The sequence below is a fragment of the Leucoraja erinacea genome, chromosome 29, assembly GCF_028641065.1.
Source record: "Leucoraja erinacea ecotype New England chromosome 29, Leri_hhj_1, whole genome shotgun sequence".
Lineage (NCBI taxonomy): Eukaryota > Metazoa > Chordata > Chondrichthyes > Rajiformes > Rajidae > Leucoraja > Leucoraja erinaceus.
Window position 1 is genome coordinate 13,551,089 of NC_073405.1, and position 23,514 is coordinate 13,574,602.

The 23,514-nt window shown below is 44.0% G+C and overlaps 2 protein-coding genes across 2 annotated transcripts in view; both read left to right on the forward strand.

The window, feature by feature from the left end:
- Nucleotides 1-11,781, forward strand: part of mau2 (MAU2 sister chromatid cohesion factor) — a 54,689-nt gene extending 42,908 nt beyond the window's left edge. Inside the window, exons 17-19 of the mRNA XM_055658648.1 lie at nt 1,770-1,860; nt 3,331-3,458; nt 4,269-11,781. Coding sequence (XP_055514623.1) covers nt 1,770-1,860; nt 3,331-3,458; nt 4,269-4,343 — 294 coding nt within the window. The 3' untranslated portion in view covers nt 4,344-11,781. The remainder of the gene's footprint in view (nt 1-1,769; nt 1,861-3,330; nt 3,459-4,268) is intronic.
- A 120-nt stretch (nt 11,782-11,901) lies between these two features.
- Nucleotides 11,902-23,514, forward strand: part of gatad2ab (GATA zinc finger domain containing 2Ab) — a 109,028-nt gene continuing 97,415 nt past the window's right edge. Inside the window, exon 1 of the mRNA XM_055658655.1 lies at nt 11,902-14,340. The gene's annotated coding sequence lies outside the window, so the exon portion shown is untranslated. The remainder of the gene's footprint in view (nt 14,341-23,514) is intronic.

Here is a 23,514-nt window from a genome sequence, read left to right on the forward strand (position 1 = left end):
CAATTAAGACGCATCGCCATTTTCAGTTGCTAAATTTTGAAAAAAAGGCTGGCGGGACAGAATCAATGGTTTGGTTTAGTCCAGGGGTCGACAACCTTTTATGCATAGGGGCCAGGACCCCATGTTTGTGAGCAGATGGCGGGCCACATCTATCACCATAGTTAATAAATGGAGGTAATAATACATACTAACTAAATTAGTAATTAGTAATAATACATACTAATAATATATGAATTAGTAGTAATACATACTAATAATACATACTTTTCACGTGTAACGCCCAGGTCGCCTGCAAGCCCCGGGACAAGCTGCAGTTCCCAGGTCGCCTGCGAGCCCCGGGTCTAGCTGCAGTTCCGCTGTCTGGTCCCGGCGGCTGTTTGCAGCCACCTGAGCTACTGAGTGAGTTGCTGGCATGAACCCCGACCGCCTCCTACTCGCCCCCTCCCCCCCCCCCTCAGCGGTGCTGTCCTTTTACAGCTGCTGCACTGAGGGATAGTCTATCTTTCTTGGCTAACAATCTAACCTTCGGCCTCCAAGATGCAGGTAAATTTTCGGGTCTTATGTTAGGGTAAAAAATAGCATCTTCATTGCAGGGAAATATGGTAGTTAGCAATTTAGGCAACTGCGGAGGGAGATCCAACGTTTCAGGTTGAAGACATTTCATGACTACACATAGTAGGTATGTTACAAAACCTACCTGAATCGTGGCTGAGCATCTGCCCCACCCCTTGTGTGTGATTTTGGCGCTGTTTAGAGGGGGCGGGTTTAAAACGCGATTTTTACTAGGCTGTTGCAATCGAAAATGTTCAGCCTAGTAAATCATTAACGGAAAATCGCTGAAAGACCCCGTCGCAAAAGGTATTATTAGTTTTTATGGCCTTGTAAAATAGTTAGAGTAATTTAAAAATCACTCTCTCACTCCGCAACCTCTCGCAGCCCCAGGGTTTTATAAAGCAAACAATTAAAGGTATGTACCTTATTTTTACATTAAATGGGGCATGTATATAACCCTGTAATTAAAGTTTTCTATAGCGAGTAGTTCATTTTGGGCTCTTTATATCCCGCAGTATTTTTCTGGGCATTTGAGGGCATAAATCTAGCGCAATGTGAACGTTCTAAACCAGCGCGTTCCACATGAACCCACTAGAAAGCCGATTTAAATTGACTTTAATTTACAGCAATTGAACACTAAATTCCTTCCATTTGGCCTATAAATTGATGTAAATGAGATTTAAAAATCATGTTTTATTGTGAATTATTTGTGAATATTATTTGGACACTTGGGCTATTTAAAAATGTTAATCATTTATTAAGAAATGGATAGATGTTTAGATCTAGTAAATTGAAGTTTGAAATTAGCTACAATTGGGTAACTAACTAATTATATGCTTTAATTTCAGGTCATCCAAGTTAGATTATTTTATATTTGTTTCAGAATGGTTCAATCTATGATAACTGAAAATGTCATTCAGTTCTCTTAATTTTTAAGAAGGTTATGTGCTTTTGACTGTCCACGATCACAGCTTTTTTGTTATGTCCATAGAAAATCAATAGGGAACATGATGCTAATTTCTGAGTATGAAAATGGCCATAACTTTTTTATTACTTGAGATATGAAAGTGAATTAGGTGTCAAATTAAACTTATTGTTATGCTATATCTGATGGGATAAATTGCAGACTTGATTTTTTAAATCTCAAAATTTTGTAACATTGCTACACATAGATGAACTTGTGTTGAGCATTACTCATGGACTGTTCATTTCTGCAGGAGAGCAATAACATGGTGGTACCAGCCATGCAACTGGCCAGCAAGATCCCAGACATGTCAGTCCAGCTGTGGTCATCAGCACTGCTGAGGGGTAAGTGAGCAAGTGTTCTACCCCCATGGAAGCAGCATTCTGGGGTTGTGGTTAGATGACTTCCAGGATATGATTTGCCTGAATCGGGGGCAAATGCACATTTGTTGTTAAACCTGTCCGCTTCCTGTAATGTGTTTATCTTGCCTACTGCAAGACCACAACAGCATTTTGCTGATATTTCGACCAGGTAATTCAGAGGTCTTTTTGATTACTGAAATGATTTTAATTCCCATGACACTTGCTGTGGAAATGGAGTTAATTCAACAAATCTAGTCTTGAGCAACACATGAAGTGCTTTGTAACCTTCTGACCAATGATCCTATAGCGGAGAAAGATAGACCACTCCTGCAAAATCCAATGGACTGACCTGTAGTGCACAACGGAGCATAACTTCCGCCATTTCAGTAACCCCGACCCTGTCCTTGACCTGACCTAACACCAGTTATGTGTTCAGTTAAAACGGCACATACCTTGTACAGGGAGGAACTGCAGATGCTGGTTTAAACCGAAGACAGACACAAAAGGCTGGAGTAACTCAGGCTTTTGGAAGGCAGACAAAAGGCTGGATCAGGCAGCATCTCTGGAGAGAAGAAATAGGTGGTATTTCGGGTCGACCTTTTCGATAGCTGCCTTGGCCCGTTACTGAGCGATTTCATCCTCCTCCCTCCATTACTGCAGCTGAGAAACAAAAAGATGATTTGTGTATGACGACGCCATGACCAAAGCAAAGATACTAGAGCTGAGACGGAAGCCGGTTACGGAAATGGCGCTAAAGATTATCCATGACCTACTACGGCTTTCTCGTCGAGTGGACTATCTTGCTATAGTGGACTATAGGATCTTTGCTTCTGGCTACAGGATAGGAACTGCATAATGCAAATCTTTAAACTGGGCTGAATCTTCTGATGCCTCTGGTTACAATTGTTGCTTGCGGAAGGGTTGGTTCCAGCTTGGCCCACTAGGTGTCGCCTTTGTGCCCAATGTGGTGAACACTCTTTTCTAGCCCTCGGGGAACTTGTTGCAACAGCTCCAACTCTCGACAGAGCCTGTTATGGTCACTCATGTTGGTATAAGATAAGTGTCACCGCTGATCCCCTACCTTTCCCCATTCTTTCTCATTTTCTTTTACCCATTGTTCAATGAAATTACTGTTTTAAATTCCTGTTTAACTTGAATCGGTTTCTACTGTACATTCAGATGACATGTTCCTTCCAGGTTGCTTGTTGCATCAGACAAGCATTTCACCGTCTTGTTAAACCGAGTAATTTGTCTGTGGTTATCACGTTGAAAGCTGTGTACTGATGCTTTCCCCGCACGCAGCGATCAGATCTTCAAAGTTGTAAAATGTTCAGTGGGGGAGGAGACTTGTATTGTTAAAGTCTTTACTTAGTATGCAGTAAAAAGTACCACTGAGTTACTTTGGACTTCTGTGGCAGTGCTGTTTCTTAAGTCATGTTTTCCTTCTCTTAGATCTCAACAAGGCATGTGGGAACTCTATGGAAGCTCATGAAGCAGCGCAGATGCATCAGAACTTCTCTCAGCAGCTTCTCAACGACCATATAGAGGCTTGCAGCCTCCCCGAACACAATCTGATCAATGTAAGTATTGTATCCCTCAACGCAGCCTGATTACCGCTTCCCTTTATGCAGCCTGATCAACGCTTCCCCCAACACAGTCCTCTTGCACTATTCCCAGAGGAGTGTTTAAACAGCACCTGGATAACCAGACTGTTGATGTTCTCAGTTGTGCTTTCACTACTGTCAATGGCCAGCTTCAGGTTCAACTTTCACCTCTTACCATGCAAGGTTAATCTTTTTAAGAAGGAACTGCAGATGCTGGAAAAATCAAAAGTAGACAAAAAAATGCTGGAGAAACTCAGCGGGTGAGGCCACATCTATGGAGAAAAGGAGTTTGCGACGTTTCGGGTCAAGACCCTTCTTCAGAAGAGTCTAAAGAAGGGTCTCGACCTGAAACGTTGCCTACTCCTTTTCTCCATAGATGCTGCCTCACCCGCTGAGTTTCTCCAGCGTTTTTTGTCTACTTAAGATTAATCATTTAATGCTTTTCCGGCTTTCTCTGGCTGCAACCAGTCTGAATGTTTGTAGCAGGAGTGAGAAAGCTGGATCCCATAAATAAATGATGGGTCTTTGTCATAAACATTATGGAGGGCACTTTATAACTGAGGTACAATAATGAGGTTCAAGTCTTCCATTGAACTAACTGGTTACAATGCTGATGGAGACAATTCGCTAACTTCACTGAGACAGTGTGTTGTAGATTTCAGGCACGGGTGATCAGAGGGGGCGGGGGGTTGATGTAAAGAGTTGAGAGTATTGTTTGAGACGTGTTCTGTGGCTCGGTGTTGTTATTGCCCATCGGTGATGTGTGAATTGCATTCTGTCTTTCAGTGGACTGACGGGCCTCTTCCTGTGCAGTTTCAAGCTCAAAATGGACCGACCACCAGCCTCGCGAGTCTGCTATGAACATAACCCAGGGTGTAAATCTGTGGAACCCTTCGCCCTCAAACCAGGCAAACATGAAACGGGATTTGAAATTGGCTTCCTAATCATTGCAGGGCAAACGACAGGCAGACGGCGAGGGAGTTTGCCTGCAGTGCTGCGGGCATGATCCAGACTCTCACCCGCTTCCCTCTGGAGATCAGTCCGGCCCCGTGTGCTGGGCTGTTGACTTTGATGCAAAACAATGGTTTTGTTTGAATGATGTCGATGATGATTCCCAAAGGAATTGTTATTACCTCTCCTCATCCCAATCGTGTTTGTAATCTCTGCTCCGTGTAATGTTCTCTCTGCTCCTGTTTCTAAGCACCATGTGATTTTTGCCCCTGTTCCCCCGGCTCCAGTGTAGGGGGTTTGGGAGCGGTTAGGGGTACAACCTCTGTCATGCTGTACTCTCACTGCACCCCTTCACCACTGGATGCTCGCTGCCATCACTGGTTGCCGCGGGAACTACCCTACCTCTGAATGGTGGAAGTACTGGGGGAGGAGTTAGTCACGGCGTATATTTATATTTACTTTGCTAAATTGAGTAGCTTGGTGCTGATGACGTATTTTGCAGTGCTCCCTGTTAATTTTGATAGAATGGCCGCACCCTCTGCCCAGACAACTGTTAGTCGCTTGCGATGGATCCGCTGCACGTTGAGCTAGTGACCACGTTGCAGATGGTGCATGGCAGGGACGGGTCCACACAATCGCGCTTTCACCTGACCCTGCGAGAGCTGGACCCGAAGCTGGTTTACTGTAGCCCAGTGTTTGAGGCTGTTTAGTCAGGAATCTCCAATCCACACATGTTGTTCACATGTTCTGCAGCTGCTGCCCCTCCCTCTCTGCTCTCATGTCTGATGCAAGGACTCCTTTCTCCCTCCATCACCCCAACATGCACACGTTCTCTCCCTCCATTGCTTGCTTTCACTCATTTCCCCCCACCCCCCTCCCGCAGATCCACTTCAGGACAACCGATGGTCTTGCCAAAAACGTATTGTTGTTCCTATTTGATCCAGTGAGTTGGTTCTATTTATTACAGTGCTTTTATCTAATAGAAAAATAATTTATAAACTGAGAGTGGTGGTCTGTCGTGATGGGGGTGGGGGGAGTGAAGATGGCCTGGAGGCTGCTTCTCTTCCTGTGCACTTCTCCCTCTTCCTGCCCCTTCCTCTCCTTTATCCCCTTCCACTTCTCATTCTTTCCACCTGCAGTTGCACAGTTCCAGTAATCCTGACTGTTTACTGAGCGACCAATGTGGTAAATTACAGGATAAACTCAAAGCTAAGTCTTAATTTAATTCATTCAAAACAAAATTGCTTTTAAACTGTGTTTCTTTGGCTGAAGATGTTGGCTGCCAAACAGCATTTTACCAGATTGGTGTTGCAGTTCTCAGATGCGAGTTGAACTTAAGGCTGTAAGAAAGAACTGCAGATGCTGATTTAAATCGAAGGTAGACACAAAATGCTGGAGTAACTCAGCGGGACAGGCAGCATCTCTGGAGAGAAGAAATGGGTGACGTTTGGGGTCAAGACCCTTCTTCAGACTGGTCTGAAGAAGGGTCTCGACCCCAAATGTCACCCAATCCTTCTCTCCAGAGATGCTGCCTGTCCTGCTGAGTTACTCCAGCATTTTGTGTTTATCCTGTATTTAAGGCTGTTAGGGTCCCTGGTACAGTCACATCACCACTAGAACAGTCCCAATGCCCCAGTACGACAGAGGGAGGAAATCTGCACCTTGCCCCTGACCAGTGACGCCAGAGGTTATCTGTAGTTGCGTGTTTCTTTTTGAGAAATAATGAAACTCTTGTTCGCTCCCTGGGAAGATCCAGTCAGCTGTTATGTGATATCACTCGGGGGAGTTTGACTCTTTCCATCCAGACCCACATATAACTCTTTATATTGATATTGATTTTAACTCTACTATCAATTAAACTCGGCTCAACTCAGTCCAAGAATTAATCTCCATTTCATGTAGACTCTTTCACAACTTAATTCCACCAATTACAGTGTGCTGTATGAAGCTAATGTTTAAAATAAAAGCAGAAAGTGCTGAAACTACTGAAGTTCGGCAACTTTCTCTGGAAAGAGAAACAGAAGTAAGTCTTCACTTGCCCTTAAGTGTAGACTATCATTTCACACTGTTTTCTCCTCCACATATGCTGCCCGACCTGCTGCCTATTTCCAGCAATCGTGTTTTATTTCAGATTTCCAACAGTTTTTTATTTTTTGAAGAGACTCAAGTCAACCGAGGGTTCTTCTAATTAGTCACTAGGAACTGCAGATGCAGGTTTTACAAAAAAGGGATGCAAAGTGCCGGAGTAACACAACGGGTTAGGCAGCATCTCTGGGAGCTATGGATAGGTGTCATTTTGGGTCATGGCCCTTCTTTGGTGGGCGGGGGGGGGGGGAAAGCTGGAAAAGAGGTGGGGACAGGACAAAGCCTGAATTTCTCTCCCCTAGAACAATCAGTCTTAAGGGTCCTCATGTGAAGCAATACCTATCTGCATTTGGAAGCTGCCTGGCCCGCTGAGTTACTCTAGTACTGTGTTTTTTTTCAATTAGAAATGGGGAGGAGGGGATGGGTATGTGTGCATATGTGGGGAATAGGTGGCTGCGTAGGTTGATCGTGCAATAGCTATGTGTGTCTGCGGCTGGTTGAATGAGTGGGTGAGCGCCGTGATGGCCACTGCTCAAGCACCCCAAGTTCATGTAATCTGAACTTGTTCACTCACTCATTCATCATTTGGCCAGGCCATTTGCGAATGTCTTGGGCAGCACCACTGCAACGTTGAGCACTGTCACAAAGGAGGGGGGGGGGGTTCGCAATAAACTAATGAAGGACTGGAATCTCTTGAACTTTCCTTTCCTTACATGGTCAGGGTCAGGCAGGAAAAAGCAAGCAGCAAGCAGGAGTGAATTATTGTGGCTGCTGTCCGGTATTGTTAAGGAGGTGTGGGGTGCGTGGCTGTGTAGAACGGCTCCAGATGTTGTAGCTATAAGATTGCGTTGAGCTAGTTGGGGTGATTGGAAAGACCAAGAGGGTGAAGACTCATTGGTCCCAAGAGGCATTTGCGCTCATTCTGATGTGCAGGTTGCTGTAGAGGGGGAGATCAGGCCCAACTGAAATACCAACGTGCCTTTGTACAGGGGAAGAAATTATAATGCAAGGGATTTTCGTTTTTAAAAACTGGCTGAAATGAAAGCTACCAGTAGAAAGATGGTGTTTCATTAATTAAGTGAACAGACATTATTCTTATGGGGGAGATTGACAACACCTTTCAGACTCTCTGACTGACCAACACTTATATTTTTGTATTTCAAATAATGTTCCCATTTTTCAAATCAACAATCAAAGAGTCTGCTGATAAACTGGCACCTTTGCAGGGCTCAGAGGATTTCAGGCCCAGAGGGGGAGAGGATTGGGTATAAATGGGTGAGATTTATTAAACTAAGGCTCTGTTTAATTTGAGCCATTGTAGACCTGGGCTGGTGGGTAGAGTGGTTTGGTGAGTTAAGACATAATTACATCAATTTGAATGAGATTGTATATAGAGGATGGTGGTCAAATAACAGTCTCAACCAGTCAACATCAAACCCTGACCCTCGTGTGAAGCTAGGAGCTATGAAAGCGGCTGCTTTGGGGTTATCTGTAGTTACGAGTTTCTTTTTGAGAAATAATGAAACTCTTGTTCGTTCCCTGGGAAGATCCAGTCAGCTGTTATGTGATATCACTCGGGGGAGTTTGACTCTTTCCATCCAGACCCAACTGTTGCAGGAAAGAAGACATGGCTTGGCACTCTGCTGCGACTTCAACAGGAGAGGCAGCAGTGAACAAAGAGTCTTGTCTTCACCTTCGGGGTATCATTGTATTCCTGGTAGTATGGATGAGTCGTGTGTTGTTTTCACTGACTAGCCGAAAAAATTGCTTTTAAATAGATGGCCTTCCCACTTACATGTAAATAACGCTTTGGGAGGAGACTCCTGCAGGTGTCTCAATCTACTTGAACCGCCGGTGTCCTGATAAGGTTCCTGGCCTGGAGAATCATTGTCATCACCAGAGGTGTTGCAGACAGGCGCATGATTTACATACATTGAGAGACCTTGCAGGAATCTCTCTCACAGTATTGTTGAACTGCAATTAGTCAGAACATGAGTGGCACCACTCCTGTGCAAGTTGCTGGAAACATATTACCCAAAGTAGATCACTTCATGGACTACTGAATTCCTCGAACAGAACTTGAACGCTCTTGTCTTTGCATCAAATTCCTCTCTGTTCCTTTAATCCTGTCGGCTCTCAGCCCCGCATCATACATATTGCAAATCCCGAGAGAGTATTGGTTCAAATCATGATATTAACGCGAACAATGTTTTGTACAGTTCATGTTTCTTTAATCAAATGTTTGTATATTTAAATCATTATGGTCATTCTGATGAAATCTCCACATCTACTTCTCACCCTTAACTTTGTAATTTTTGCAATGTTAACATTTCCCAAATATAGAAGGTTTGCACAGACATATTATGTATTACAGCCCTGTGTGTGTGTGTGTGTGTATGTCTCTGTCTGAAGGAGGACTGGACAAAGCTTTGAACAGTAACAAAGACAACGTGTCAACTGCACGAAAAATGCAGCCCTAAGTTTGTCAATTTTCTCTCCTTTGCACCCCAGCTTTCTCACCCATCCTTAGCGTTCTCCCCTTTCCCCTCTACCACCCAACCTCTTCATCCTCCCACCATCTCATCCCACTTCCCCATCCTCTGCCTTCCATCTCTTGCCCCCTCCACTTTTCCTCTTCCTCCATCTCTCCTTTCCCCCCTCAAATTTAGAGCGTGGAGGAGAGCAAAGACAAGCTGGCAGTTCTGAGCCTTGCTCTGCGTTGGGCCAGGAATGATCAGAATCCATGTGATCGCATTGAGGTGGAAGTCATCGCCCTTACTGACAGCAAATGATGGCCAGACTGCTGGTGTGCAGCTGACACTGAGCTGTGAGCTCAGGCTCACGAACCTTATTGTCACCTGGTTTACCCACTGCTGCCATGTCAACATTTGATCAGTGCATCTTCTCACTAATGGAATTTAAAATTTCTCCCCTGTGCTCCTTGCCACCACAACACTTAGGGAAGGAAGTTGTAGAAATGCAGTTTTGTTTTGTTTCTTTGGAAAAATTATCTGTAAGGATAAATGCTGCTGTCCAACCAGATGCCACAAGTGTGAGCAAAATTGCCAGTTACTGACTGGTTGCTCACTGCTTCCAGTCACAGGCAGCTAGTCTGATATGACAGCAGCTTCTGTCCAAGCAGAGGCTATGCCTCTTCAGTCAGGGATACTGCCCTTGCAGTGAGACCTGAGCCCAAGCACTTGGCCGATTGTTAACCCCTCAATGGGTGGGCCAGATAGGACTGTTCGGAGATCTTCCTCCTGCAATCTACCGCTGTGTGTTCATTGGCTCTGGAAGGGGAGAGTGCTTCGCTGGTGAGATTGGATCTTTCACCCTCCACGTCAAGACTTGCCCATGAGAACAAGTCTGGACCTGGCGGGTCGTAGTACTGACCTGATGGCCAATAATCATAGCCAGCTCCATGGATAGAGTGGTGGAGAGAAGCAGTTGTGGAGGGAGACAGAGGAAAACTTGGTCCGGGCACAGACAAAGTTACAGTGAGGTACAGCTGTCTCAGCCCATGGGCACCTGAATCGATTGCCTGTGGTGAGTGTTGGTTGGAAGGGTTGAGTTGTGGGTATGAATGTAGAAACATGTATCCATGGTAAGGATTGATATATTTTATATAAATAAATGTAGATTAGTTAAAGAATGTTTTTATGGAATCAGATGGCTGATATTTCTCTTACGACATAAACACAAGTTGCCCTGTGAGGAGGGTATTTATATTACCTGGCCTGTCAGATGGGAGATCACACTTTTTGCTGATGTGACCATAGTCAAGGCACATTGACGAGTACTCCTACACTACACAGTATGAATGTCATAAGGGGATACCCCGGTCGGGGAACAGACGGAGCAGCACCTCCACCCTGCCTGGATCTTCCCTCACTCAACACCTCGCTGTTCATCGACCATCAGCTCCAGTTTGCCATCCTCCCCGAGACATGACTCGCCTGAGCTGGGGAGGGCCAGAGCACTGCGAGACCTCGCCCAGGCTTGCCATGGCTCCAGAGGGAACAGTGGGGTGGTGTGGAGATGTGACCAAGCTTTTGCAGTCCTATTAGTGAAAGTGAAGGGGGTCTGGTTGAGGTCAGGGCTGTGCTTTCAGTGCAGTGGCGTCCACTTGTGTTCGAAGCTATGTTAATGACACTTTAAACCATGCAGCCAGGGTCTGTTTTATTACCCCCCCCTGCCCACCCCTCCAGTGATTTGTAACCTGCCAAACCCATCCTTCATTTACACTCTGCCATTCTATGTCTGACTATTTCTTTCTCTTCTGTCTCTGCTCAGCTCCCCTTCCTCGTTATACTTGCTGCGACCGAGGTGAATGACCCAGTGAATTATGTCTTGGGGTCTAGGAAAGTCCCTGGGTTGTCTTTGGTTGGTAATCAGGCTCAGCAGACCTAGCTCCAGAATAACACCAGGCAGAGCTCTGGACCCGTCTCCTGGAAGGTGTGCATCTGGGACAGGGCTAACTGACCCTGGCTCTTCACCCACAGGCTGTACTGCCTGAGGAACAGCTGCAGCAAAGGTTGATCCTGGCAGTGAGGGACTCTGGCTCTGGCCATTCTCAAATTTAACATCATGCTGCAGGCTGAAACTGGCTGGGGGTTCAGCGGAAGATTTTGTGCTTTTGCTCTAGGCTTCTAACGAGACTAGGGACTTGTCCATTTCAGGCAGCAGTAAACTGGACACAATAGATTCACCTGTTAATATTTAAGTTCAATCATCTTACACTGTGTGCTACGCAATAATATTTATGGAGGCAACTGGGCAGTAACTCTCATGCCTTACAACCTGCATCCCAGAAGTATGTCTACCAGAATCACTAGATATCACATTAATTATTGTTTCTGGCCCTTCTGTTTATTTTCTGTACAGACAATTCAAAGTGTTCTTAGACTGAGACAATGTTTTAATAGCTACCTACATCATGTATCTGGTGAACCAGTTTCTATGTAATTATGTTCCTTTAAGAATTATGGCAGGTTTGTTAACACGTAATTTGTGTTTTAGCATCACTGAACCTTTACAATAGTTTATAGATGTCTAGATGTTTGAGATGTAAAGGAGTTCCCTACTTCAGTGACGATGCCGCTGTGAAGCAGGGATAGGTTGGTTTGTAAATATGAATCTATGTAAACAGAGCCTGCCTGTCGCTGTGTTTTTAGCTTTCTATTACATTTGGATTAACTTTTTTGTTTTTTATTCTATATATCAGGGAATTTTTAAAATAAATTCACAAAATCTAAACTTTTAATGCTCGTGCTGATTTTTTTTCTCCCCCCCCCCCCCCCCCCGCATAGGATTCCACTGAGCGAGCTTGTCTCTGACGGTATTTTTTCCCCCTACTCATTTGTCACTCTTGCTCGAGCTTCCATAGTCTGTCCACTGCTACTCAGCAAAGAAGACATCATCTGGCAAGTTTGAGCTTGATCTCATTAAATATCCAGCTCCCACTACTCCCATCGGGCAGAAGATACAAACCTCGCATCACAAGATTCGGGAACAACTTCTTTCCTATTATTAGACCACTGAACAGTCCTTTCTCTCTAATTTAAAACTATATTCTGCACTCTAGTATTTTTCTCTTTGCACTACCTGTTGTACTTATATATGGCTATATATTTATATAAAAACAAAGATTTTCCCTTGGTCTGCAAAAAAAATCCTATACCCGCAGCCCACTCTGTGAAGAGGTTCAGAAGAGAGCAGGGATGCTTTCAGCACCTACTGGAAGGAACTTTTTATATCTTAGCCATCCCACCCCTTGATGCCAGCGGCCTTGATTACAGAATGGGCTATCTTATCCAACCTCACAGCCCTGTACTAAGCCAGTTATATAAAAACAATGGGGGCACTGGAATAGAAGGAGTCACATGCACCTCACTGTAACTATGTCTGTGCCAGGAACAAATATTTTTCCCTGCCTCTCTGCACAATTGTTTCCTTCCAGAAGAAACCCACCACTACACAAAACTTATCACCCACCCTGTCCGGTCAAGCATCAGTTGCAGCAGACTGCAGATCCCACATTGGCCACATCAACCCAAAGCTTCCCCTCACTTCTGAAAGGTGAGAGTCATAGAGTTTACAGCGTGGAAACAGGCCCTTCTGCTCATCCCACTTACCTGTGTTTCGCCCTTATCCTTCCAAATGCTATTTAAATGTTGTGATAGTACCTGCTTCAATTATATCCTCTGGGCAGCTCATTCCATATACCCACAACTCTTAGCGTAAAAAAAACTTGCCCCTTGGATACCTATTAAATTTTTCCCCTTGCCTTAAAACCTATGACCTCTGGTTCGTGATTACTCTACTCAGGGTAAAAGTAGGGTAAAATACTTTTACCCTATCTGTTCCTCTCGTAGACAAAAATGCTGGAGAAACTCAACGGGTGAGGCAGCATCTATTGAGCGAAGGAAATAGGCAACGTTTCGGGCCGAAACCCTTCTTCAAACTCAATACACCTCTATAAGATTACTCCTCATCCTCCTGCACTTCATGGAATAAAGTCATTGTCTACTCAACCTCTCCCTATGTTTCAAGTTGGGACCCTTCAGACTAGAAGTGTTGTCTGTCCATTCCCTCCACAGATGCTGCCTGAACGGCCAAGTACCTCCAGTACTCAAGATGCCAGCATCTGCAGTTCATTGTGTCTCCATTATACATGAGAACTTTCATGAAGTTGGTATATTAGAGGAAAGTGAGGGGGAAACCAACTTTGACCTGCAGAGCCTCCAAAGCACTGACCCAATTATTGACCCCTACCATTGGCCACCATCACAGTTCATTGCAAATGGATGAGGGGGAGAGACCCTGTTCGCCACTTTAAGAAACCCCACATTTTGGCACTCAGCCAGGCAAACTATTATCCCGCCTCCGTGCTTCGTTGATTGGTTCCTGGGTCGGATTCTAGAATCACCATTGGCCAATCATAATGTCAATCAGCTCAGATTCCTCTCCCCATGATAGTGACGTCGATTGAAGACTGGCGTCCATTGAAAAAGTCAGCCCTCCTCTTCAGAGCTCGTCATTGGGCAACTCCAGCCAAGGTTGAAAGCTGATTGCTTTATGGACTGCCTCCTTTACCGGTCATTCCAACTTGATAACAATGTCCCGCCCACGCTCCTCGACGATTGGACCACTGGAAAGGATATTGGTTCTCCTATTGACTAACCATCACATCAATCAACAGGCCTCCTACCCACGCCAGCCAGCAAGTTAGGATGCCACGGGATCTACGAAGACCCGCCCACTGTCATATTTTCTATTGGACAATGGCGCCGGGTCGCAGGCCTGATTTGACCACCTTGCTGTCAGTCACGACGCCGGCCGCTCGCTGTCAACTTAGGTTGCGGTAGACCCGGAAGTCTGCCTCCATTTTAACCATTGTTACGGTGGCGAGAGGGGAGATTCTGATCATCGCTCATAGCAACGGAGCGGGGGGGAAGGAGAGAAATTCCCCTCCCGTTCACCTCGACTCCCCCGCTCCCGACATTTATTATTTTTAAATCGACTCTCATTGGGGGAAAAAAAACTTTTTGTTTAAAAAAAGATAAATACAATGACGGTTGTGGAGCCCGAGGCCTAACTTAGCTGGTGAAGCCTCGGGGTCGAGTAGGTGGGCAGTCCGTGCCGGCTCGCTGCCACCCCGGCATCAATGAAGCGTTGATGCTGAAGGTTTTTTTTTTGTTTAAAAAAAAAGATACGAAGAAAATAAACTAAAGAACAAAAAAGACATAACACGGCACGGAGTTTCCTCCACCACCCCCACAAAGCAAATAATCCCCGGAGGGAGGAATCTGCCAAGTTCCAGGTATCAACACAGTTCCTGCTCAACGTTGCTCGTTCTGTTCATAGTATGAGGGGAGGCTGGAGCACGGCCCACTCTGCAGGAAAGCTGGTTGAATAGTTTACTGGAAACTGTTGGATCTGACAGACGTGGGAGAGTTTGAGGAAACTTGGTCAACTTTTTTTTTAATTGGGGGGTTGGGGGCTCAATAGTAAAGCTCCAAATTTAACTCGCATTAACATTCATAAACGAAACAAAATAAGTTTTATATTGCTTAACTTGAAGCTATAGTTTCCCCCCCCCCAATTTTTATTGAAAATAACACGCGGTATTGAGTGAATTTTGAGGTGTTAATGATGATTTTATTTCAATTTAGTTTTTAGTTAAATGGAATATTTTCAGATTCATGAACTATAATTATATACTTGTTGTATGTTATTTTTAAGAATTTGAACTTGTGAAGTTATCTTGTGGAATTGTTTGGTTGTGAATTGTTTGAATACTTTTGGTGAACAAGTTGGGTAGATGCTTTAGTAGTTTCACTATAGAAACATTAGTTCTGATTTAGGAAGCTCGAGTACACAGAAGTCTTGAAACAAAAATACTTCCTATTGTCAAACTTGGCCATCGTTATTAAATTTCAGGAGCCAAATAATTGGAGCTAATATTTACATAAGCAATGTTTGTTTATAATGAGTTGCTGAAGATGGTTTGGCACTGCCATGGGGTGACTGTATTAAGACCAAATTTCTGCGGTATTTAGTATGGACAATTACAATGATTGTGTTTGAAAGTGATATGTGATGTGAATCCCTCGTATAAAGATGGAAGTTATTGAATTGTCATGGTTATGGAGCACAGAACAGGCCCTTTGGCCCACCATGTCCATGCTAGCCATTTTGAATTGCAAGAGTTTTACAATTCTCTGATCCCTTTTCAGCCAAAATGTAAAAGTTTGGTGTTTTCTGGGTGTGAATGTTGTAAGATTGTATTGTTATGCCATGTCTGGTATCCACCATTCCTGCTCTGCACAGGAAGATGTGATACAATTGTGACAGGGGTCAGCTGACAGGAAGCAAAGGCTGTATAGAGAACAATGGTGGTTAGTGAAACTGGACCCTTGTCTAGTCAAGTCTGTTGTCTAATCTGGAGATGTGACTTAATTTTTCAGCAACAACAGCCCAATTAACTGGCCATGATCTATTATTAAGAAGTGATTAGGACAATGATTGGTATTAAGAAGGTGTTCCTGGATTAAAGTAGGTTTCCAGTCCAGTCTTGTAATGGCTAAAGAGGTCAATGTCAAACCTGCAGACTGTACCACAGGTTGGCTACACAGTGCTCAGCTGGATAGTGTGGGTGAAGGTGTGCTCTTTAATTAAAGGAAATGTTTAAATAGTCAGAGTTGTCCAGCACAAGAGCAGGACCTTCAGCCCGCCATGTCCATGCTGAGCAGCAAGCATTCATCAGCACAAATCCCATTTAGCAGCATTTTGTCATAGTCTGCTATTTGGCGAGTTAGCTGCTCGTCCAAATACTTAAATGTTGTGCATGTTATCCCTGTTTTATTTGTCGTTGAAACTCTCGATCTTCCTTTTGTTGCTTCCACACGCAACTGTTCCAACGCTTCCTTTGCCTTCCTCCTGTTTTTGGTTTGTGTTTATTATTGTCACAGGCACCAAGGTACAGTGACAAGCTTTGTTTTGCTTGATATCCAAACAGATCTGACAGACCATGCACAAATAGAATCAAGTCACACTCAAGTACAAAAGATATAGCAAAGGGGAAGATACAGAATGCAGAATATAGTTCTCAGCATTGTAAAATATCATAACATTTGAAAATGCTACAGAAAGGAAAGAGATTTAAAAAGGTAGAGTAATAAGGGTTTGCTGTACTATCACTCTACCTTTTAAAATCTTTTTCCTATCTGTAGCATTTCTAAATGTTATGATGATATTTTACAATGGAATTTATTATAATGGATTTTGGTAACAGTAGACTGATCTACTGCTGGCTCCCCACGCCACCCGCAGCTCACGCTGCCTCCCCTGCCGCTAACAATGCTGGCTGCTCACGCTGCTTTCCCCACCGCTTACTGCAGCAGCTGCCCACGGCTCCCCCGACTCGTGCCCCCCACTCTGGCCGCTTGCAGCCCAGCTCGTGCCACCTCCACGCCACCCCTGGCTTGCGACGCCTCCCCAGCTGCTTGCAGCTCTGGCTGCCGTCACACCACCCCCGGCTCACTCCACTTCCAGGCCGCACCTGCCGCCGACACCTCCAACCCCTACCTGCACGCCGGCCACTCCTGCCATCAACTTACATGGATTCAAGGCCCAGTTCTGGATCGAGAATCTGAAGAAGGGTGACGACTCAAAAGATCACCTGGTCTCTAGAGATGCTTCCTAACCTGCTGATTTACTCCAGCACTTTGCGTCGTCTTGTGTATTAACCAACAACTACAGTTATTTGTTTCTACTATTTATACAATGATAACACCGTACTCGGTTATAACGAACAATTGAAAATAACAAACACTATTTTTCCCCCATCCCCTCCATGGTCCGTTGTAACGAGGGATTAATATACAGGTGCATGGATAGAACAGGTTTAGTGGGATATGCAGGCAGGTGGGACTAGTTTATATGGGACATATTGGTAGGTGTGGGCAGGTTGGGCCGAAGTGCCTGACTCTTCCCTGTAAGGAATAGGCAGAGTCATCCAGTTCTGGTGCCATCTTCCAGGGACAAATGGTGTTTTTTTTCCTCCAAAGGTCAGAGCTCTTCCAAAAGTCTGGATACATTTTGGGGAGGTGTTATATAGAATCTTCCTGCTCTGGGGTACAGGCTATCCTGATCTGCACCAATCATAGGAACATTTTTTTAACAATGATCTCACTCCTAAACTCGGCGGATTTCTGAATGCTGCTAAATGCATGCTTGTAGCCCAAAATCCATTATATTAAAGTCCATTGTAAAATATCATCATAACATTTAGAAATGCTACAGATAGGAAAGATATTTTGGTGAAGTTCTATTGCTATTTTAGCAAAGACAAGTCAATTTGGATGGTTATAGTACTATATTAAAGTAGCAGAGAAATAGCTGTCATATTACATTATGAATTAATGCCATATTGCATTATTAACTGCAGGAACATCATCTCACATTCTGCTTGGGTAGCTGACAATCCAGCAGTATAAGCAATGGATTCTCCAATTTCAAGTAGCTAGCCCTCCCTAAATCTCCTCTCTTTCCCATACCCCATCCCCCACTCAGGTACGCAAATATTTTTCTCACCATCTCCTTCCCCCCTCGATTCCTCTATTTCCATTTATCACTCCCTCTCCCTGCCCCGTTCATCACATGCCCTCTGGCTTTTCACTTTTCTCTTTTCTGACCCCCTTTTGTCGCCTTTATCACTGACCCCTGGTTCTTCCTCAGTCCTTTCCCTGGTCACTCTCCTTCCACTGGCTCCTCTACATGCCCTCCTCTATACCTGGCCTTTCTGTTCAATTGGGAAATACAGTTGTAGTTTTTCCTTAAAAAGTTGTGTTTAGAAACATAGAACATAGAAACAGAAAAATAGGTACAGGAGTAGGCCATTCGGCTCTTGGCTGATGATCTAAAACCAGTACCCCGTTCCTGCCTTCATCCTTCCTTTGGCTTGCCAACACTGTTGACAACCGCATTAGTTCCATTTCACAGATGTTAATGTAAACCATTTGCAATTCCTGTAATAAATGTAATTCCTGCGTTTAAAATCCTTCATGATATTTCCCCCCTCTTCAGTCCGAAGAAAGGATCTTGACCCGAAACTTCATCCATTCCTTCTATCCAGAGATGCTGTCTGTCCTGCTGAGTTACTGCAGCATTTTGTGCTCTTCTTGTACATTCCTGATAGTTGCCGCTTGAAGTCATCCATAAATTCTATCGAACTGAACAAGATTTTAAGTGTTTCTGTAAATGAAGAATGGGTTACAGGATCATTTATAGGCAAATGGGAACCAATAGGAATGGTTCAAGAGGCAGCATTGGATTGCTGGGCCAAATCGCCCCCTACATTGTAAAATAATAAAAGTGATAAGCCAATAGGATTTTCCATCATCTACAGCGCTGATTGTATGGTGTCTGCTGACCTCTTATCCACTGACAACTTGGCATCGACTTTTTCTCTGAGTCCTTATGCCTTTGTTCAGCGATCCTGGATGTGTGATTCTGTGTGAGCAGTATATAAATGCAAATCATGTAATCAGTACGTGCAAAAGGTGACTGAATAGTTAAGAAGGGACTAAATAATTATTTGCTCATTACAATGCTTGAAGAGGCTATTTGTCTCTGCTTTCCTTCGCCTTACATCCTCAACTAACCCATTTACAGAGGCAAATGAAACAATATGTTCCAGTGAGCTCCACGGATGGGAAATGCACCATTCTTTCAACATTTGACAGTCCCACCATCCCGCGAATTAATCATGTGAACTTACGCTGCACTCCCTCAATGGCAAGAAAGTCCTTCCTCAAATTTGGAGACCAAAACTGCACACAATACTCCAGGTGTGGTCTCACTATGGTCCAATACTCAACTCATCTTGTTATGAAGGCCAACATGCCATTAGCTTTCTTCACTGCCTGCTGAACCTGCATGTTTACTTTCAGTCTTCAAGAAGGAACTGCAGATGCTGGAAGATCGAAGGTACACAAAAATGCTGGAGAAACTCAGCGGGTGCAGCAGCGTCTATGGAGCGAAGGAAATAGGTGGCGTCGCCTATTTCCTTCGCTCCATAGATGCTGCTGCACCCGCTGAGTTTCTCCAGCATTTTTGTGTACCTTTGTTTACTTTCAGTGACTGATGAACAAGGACACCCAGATCTCGTTGTACTTCCCCTTTTCCTAACTTGACACCATTCAGATAATAATCTGCCTTCCTGTTCTTGCCACCAAAGTGGATAACCTCACATTTATCCACGTTAAAATGCATCTGCCATGCAGCTGCCCACTCACCCAACCTGTCCAAATCACCCTGCACCCTCCGCACAGTTCATACTGCCACCCAGCTTTGTGTCATCTGCAAATTTGCTAATGTTACTTTTAATCCCTTCATCTAAATCATTAATATATATTGTAAATAGCTGTGGTCCCAGCACCAAGCCTCGACACAAAATGTTAATAAATCAAAAGGAATTCAGCAACCTGTCCAAATCTATGGAATGGTTAGAATGTGGTGACACAAGGAACTGCAGATGTTGGAATCTCAGCAAAACTCAGCGGGTCAGGCAGCATCTGTGGGAGGAATGTCAGATGGCCTTTTAAGTTAGGATCTTTTGTTAGAATTATGAGGTTATATTTTGGGCTGCTGGAATGTGCTGCTTGCCACCAAAGAGGAAGGTTGAAATGAGTGATGTTGGAGTATTTACAGAAAACCATTATGTAGAGCATGAAGGATAAGGAAACAGCAAGATAGAGTGAGAGAGTTGGATGGAAGGAGGCCGCTATGTGTCATTAACCTGTGGTGAACTTGAACATTGACTGGATTGCCTATTTCTGTGCTAGAAATTGGATGTAACTTACCAATTAATGGATTTAAGGGGCAATGGCAACTGCCTGTTCTTCAATCATACCAAAGAACTAACTTTATTTACAGAAATAGGAAAGGTGTTGATTAAGTACTAGTCAGTCTAAGTTGCTGGAAATGTTGCATCAAAATGGTGAGAACTATATTTTGCACTCTGTATTTTTCCCTTTGCTCTTCCTATTAACAGTGTGAGGGGTCTCAGAGCAATGCTAGCTTCAATGGGCAAGTCATATCTTCCATTTGCCTGACACCCGATTACCGAGTAGATACTCGTTCTGATAAAGGTTGAAGGATGTTCTCAACATCACCTTGAAAAGTGAAATAATAAGTGGGGGTACTCTTTGGCCCACGAATGCCCAAAACATAGCAGCGGGGTTCAGATGACACTGAGAACCTTGAATCCAATCACTGAGTACACAGAAACCCTGTGCAAATGGGAGACCATCACCTTCCAAACAGCTGGCCTGCCCACACTGTCAAGTACCTCCTGTGGCAGAATCCGCAGGCTCCCTCAACAGCGTTAGAACTGTGGTCTTCCTTGACTCCAGGGGACTGAAGGAAAAATCTATTCAATATCATAATGTAATCTTAGTTTCGATCACAAGTCCACGTTGGTGCGAGGTCTAAACTTTTCCCATCTGACTTAACTATTGTTTCCATTATTAATTCTGGGGCAGGAATCCTTTGTTCTCACCAGTTCACTCAGACACAATGGTTTAATTCTAGTTCTCTGTCATTGGCCAAGTCAAACAGCACTGGGGAATACGTTGAAGTTAACAGCACCTGCTCTGGCTTTTGACTAAAGCTAATTAAACACAGGCACTCCCCAGGTTACAAACACCCGAGTTATGTACAACCTGTACACATGATTAGAGTTTGCGAGGCTGGCAGAATGGATTTTTGTCAGCTGCTGCAGGGTTGCAAGCATCTTCTGCTGCAGGGTTGCAGGCATCTTCTGCTGCAGGGTTGCAGGCATCTTCTGCTGCAGGGTTGCAGGAATCTTCTGCTGCAGGGTTGCAGGCATCTTCTGCTGCAGGGTTGCAGGAATCTTCTGCTGCAGGGTTGCAGGCATCTCCTACTGCAGGGTTGCAGGCATCTTCTGCTTTGTGGGCACTCAGTTTGCATCAATATCTACATGGTTGCGTTAAACACCATGAATTAACTCCACATTGCCTTTGTTTAAATATATTGTCTGGCGGTCATATTTCCTACTTGAGAACTGTTTATGTTAAGAACGGTTCTCGTGAATTGAACCCTAATGTAACCTGGTGAGGACTAGTAATGTAATTCAGATGTCCTGCATCCATTAAGTGGCCCAATAGTTGATGTTCTCTCGACTCTAGATCAGTTCCTGTAGATTGGAGGGAAGTCAATGTGCAGCATAGGTTCACCAGGTTAATTCTCGGGATGGCGGGACTGACATATGATGAAAGAATGGGTCGACTGGGCTTGTATTCACTGGAATTTAGAAGAATTATATAAGAATTTATAAGAATGTTTCTTATAGAAACATATAAAATTATTAATGGATTGGAAACGCTAGAGGCAAGACCATGTTCCCGATGTTGGGGGAGTCCAGAACCAGTCCAGGCCACAGTTTAAGAATAAAGGGTAGGCCATTTAGAACGGAGATGAGGAAAATCTTTTTCACTCAGAGAGTTGTGAATCTGTGGAATTCTCTGCCTCTGAAGGCAGTGGAGGCCAATTCTCTGGACGCTTTCAAGAGAGTTAGATAGAGCAGTTAAAGATAGCAGTCAAGGGATATGGGGAGAAGGCAGGAATGGAGTACTGATTGTGGATGATCAGCCATGATCACAGTGAATGGTGGTGCTGGCTCGAAGGATCGAATGGCTGACTCCTGCACCTATTGTGTTGTCTATTGTTTTGACCACAAGTTTTGGCTTCTATATCATAGAATAGTTACAAGACTGAGTCCATTCAGGACTTTAATAGACCAATCCATGTTGTCCCATTGACTGGTACTTCTCCATAACCCTGTAGGTTCTTAACTATACCTACCACCACATTTTGAAGAGGTGACATGCAGATCATTGTACTGCATGGAAAATGTTTTTCCATATAACTCAATCTGTGTTTTCTGATGTTTAAGAAAGAACTGCAGATGCTGGAAAATCTGCACCCGCTGAGTTTCACCAGCATTTTTGTGTACCTGTGTTTTCTGATGCTCGGTTCCCTCATCATTCTGAACAGCTTTATTTGTTTTGTCTAGACCTTTCATAATTGTCAGTCCTTAATGACTTTGAACACTTAATTATAGCTCCTTCTCATCCTTTACTCCAAGGAAACCAACCTCGGCTTTCTCGAATCTGTTCACAAACATGGAACCCCGCACATGGAAAATTTCTGGTAACTCTGTTCCGCACCAAAGATTTCACATCCTTCCTGAACTGCAGTGCCCAGAATGGGAAGCAACACTTCAATTGTAGCTGAACCAGTGTTTTCCAGAGATTCACAACCTGTGTTTTGTACTCCGTGCTTCTATTTAATAAGCTCAGAATAATGAATATTTATTTAATCGCCTCCTTAACCTGTCCCGTTGCCATCTAAGATTAATGCATGTTCTTGGCTTCCTCACCACTAATATTGCCTCTCTGCGAGTTTCTGACTCCATTCTTTTTTAATGAAAACATCATATTTGCAGTTCCCCAGTCTCCTGGAAGTGCCCCTGTGTTTGAGGACAATTGGAAAATATTCACTGAAGAGGAGTACTCATGAAGACAAGTGCATGCTAAGGATATTAAAAGAGTAGAGATTTAGAAACAAAGAACTGCAAATGCTGATTAATACACAAAAAGTGCTGGAGTAATTCAGCAGGTCAGGCAGCATTTCTGGAGAACACGGATAAGTGATGTTTCGGGTCGTGGCCCTCAAGGGGAGAGGCAGGAGAGAGTGGCAGGTAATAGATAGACACAGGCGAGGGGGTGGGGGGATTGACAGACAGATGGGGTAAAATAGTTTTTTCTTGACACCCCCTTGGACAGTCTTTTTATTATTTGCATGACAACTGAAATCTCCGAGATTTTGGAATATTATCAGTCCACTCATTGTCTTGTGGCAATCTGTATTCAGCCTGGCTTCTATCTGATTTGTCATCTTTATACCTACTGCTCTACTCCCCATTCTGCTCCATTTTATCATCAGGGAAGCTCTTGTTTGGTATCTGGTTGATAACTGGACCAGAAGAGATTGTTACCAAATGAGACACTAAACATTTAGTAATGTTTGGTAACAATGAGATATCAACCAAGAAATCTCATTATTTGGTCAGAATAAGTGACGTTTCATAATCAGGTTAGATACTGGTGTGGTTGGGTAGCCATCCTGACACAATTGTAATGCTGCATAGTTGCTACAGAGTGGTTTCCGCATGAGGGTAGTTTTCCAGCTGGTTTGTTATATTTTCTACTGGAAAGATTGATGTAATTGGTCAAGGAATGGGATTAATCACAGCTAAAACGTGGACTTCCCGGGAAAGGTTGGTGTGTCTGAAAGAACCCTCCAATTGAGCATCTTTTGGGAAGCTTGCTTGCTCTGTAATTGCTTCTCGAGGTTTTGTAGTTGTCATGGTAAAGACTTTAACCCAACAACTTTTCTCCGGGGGCGC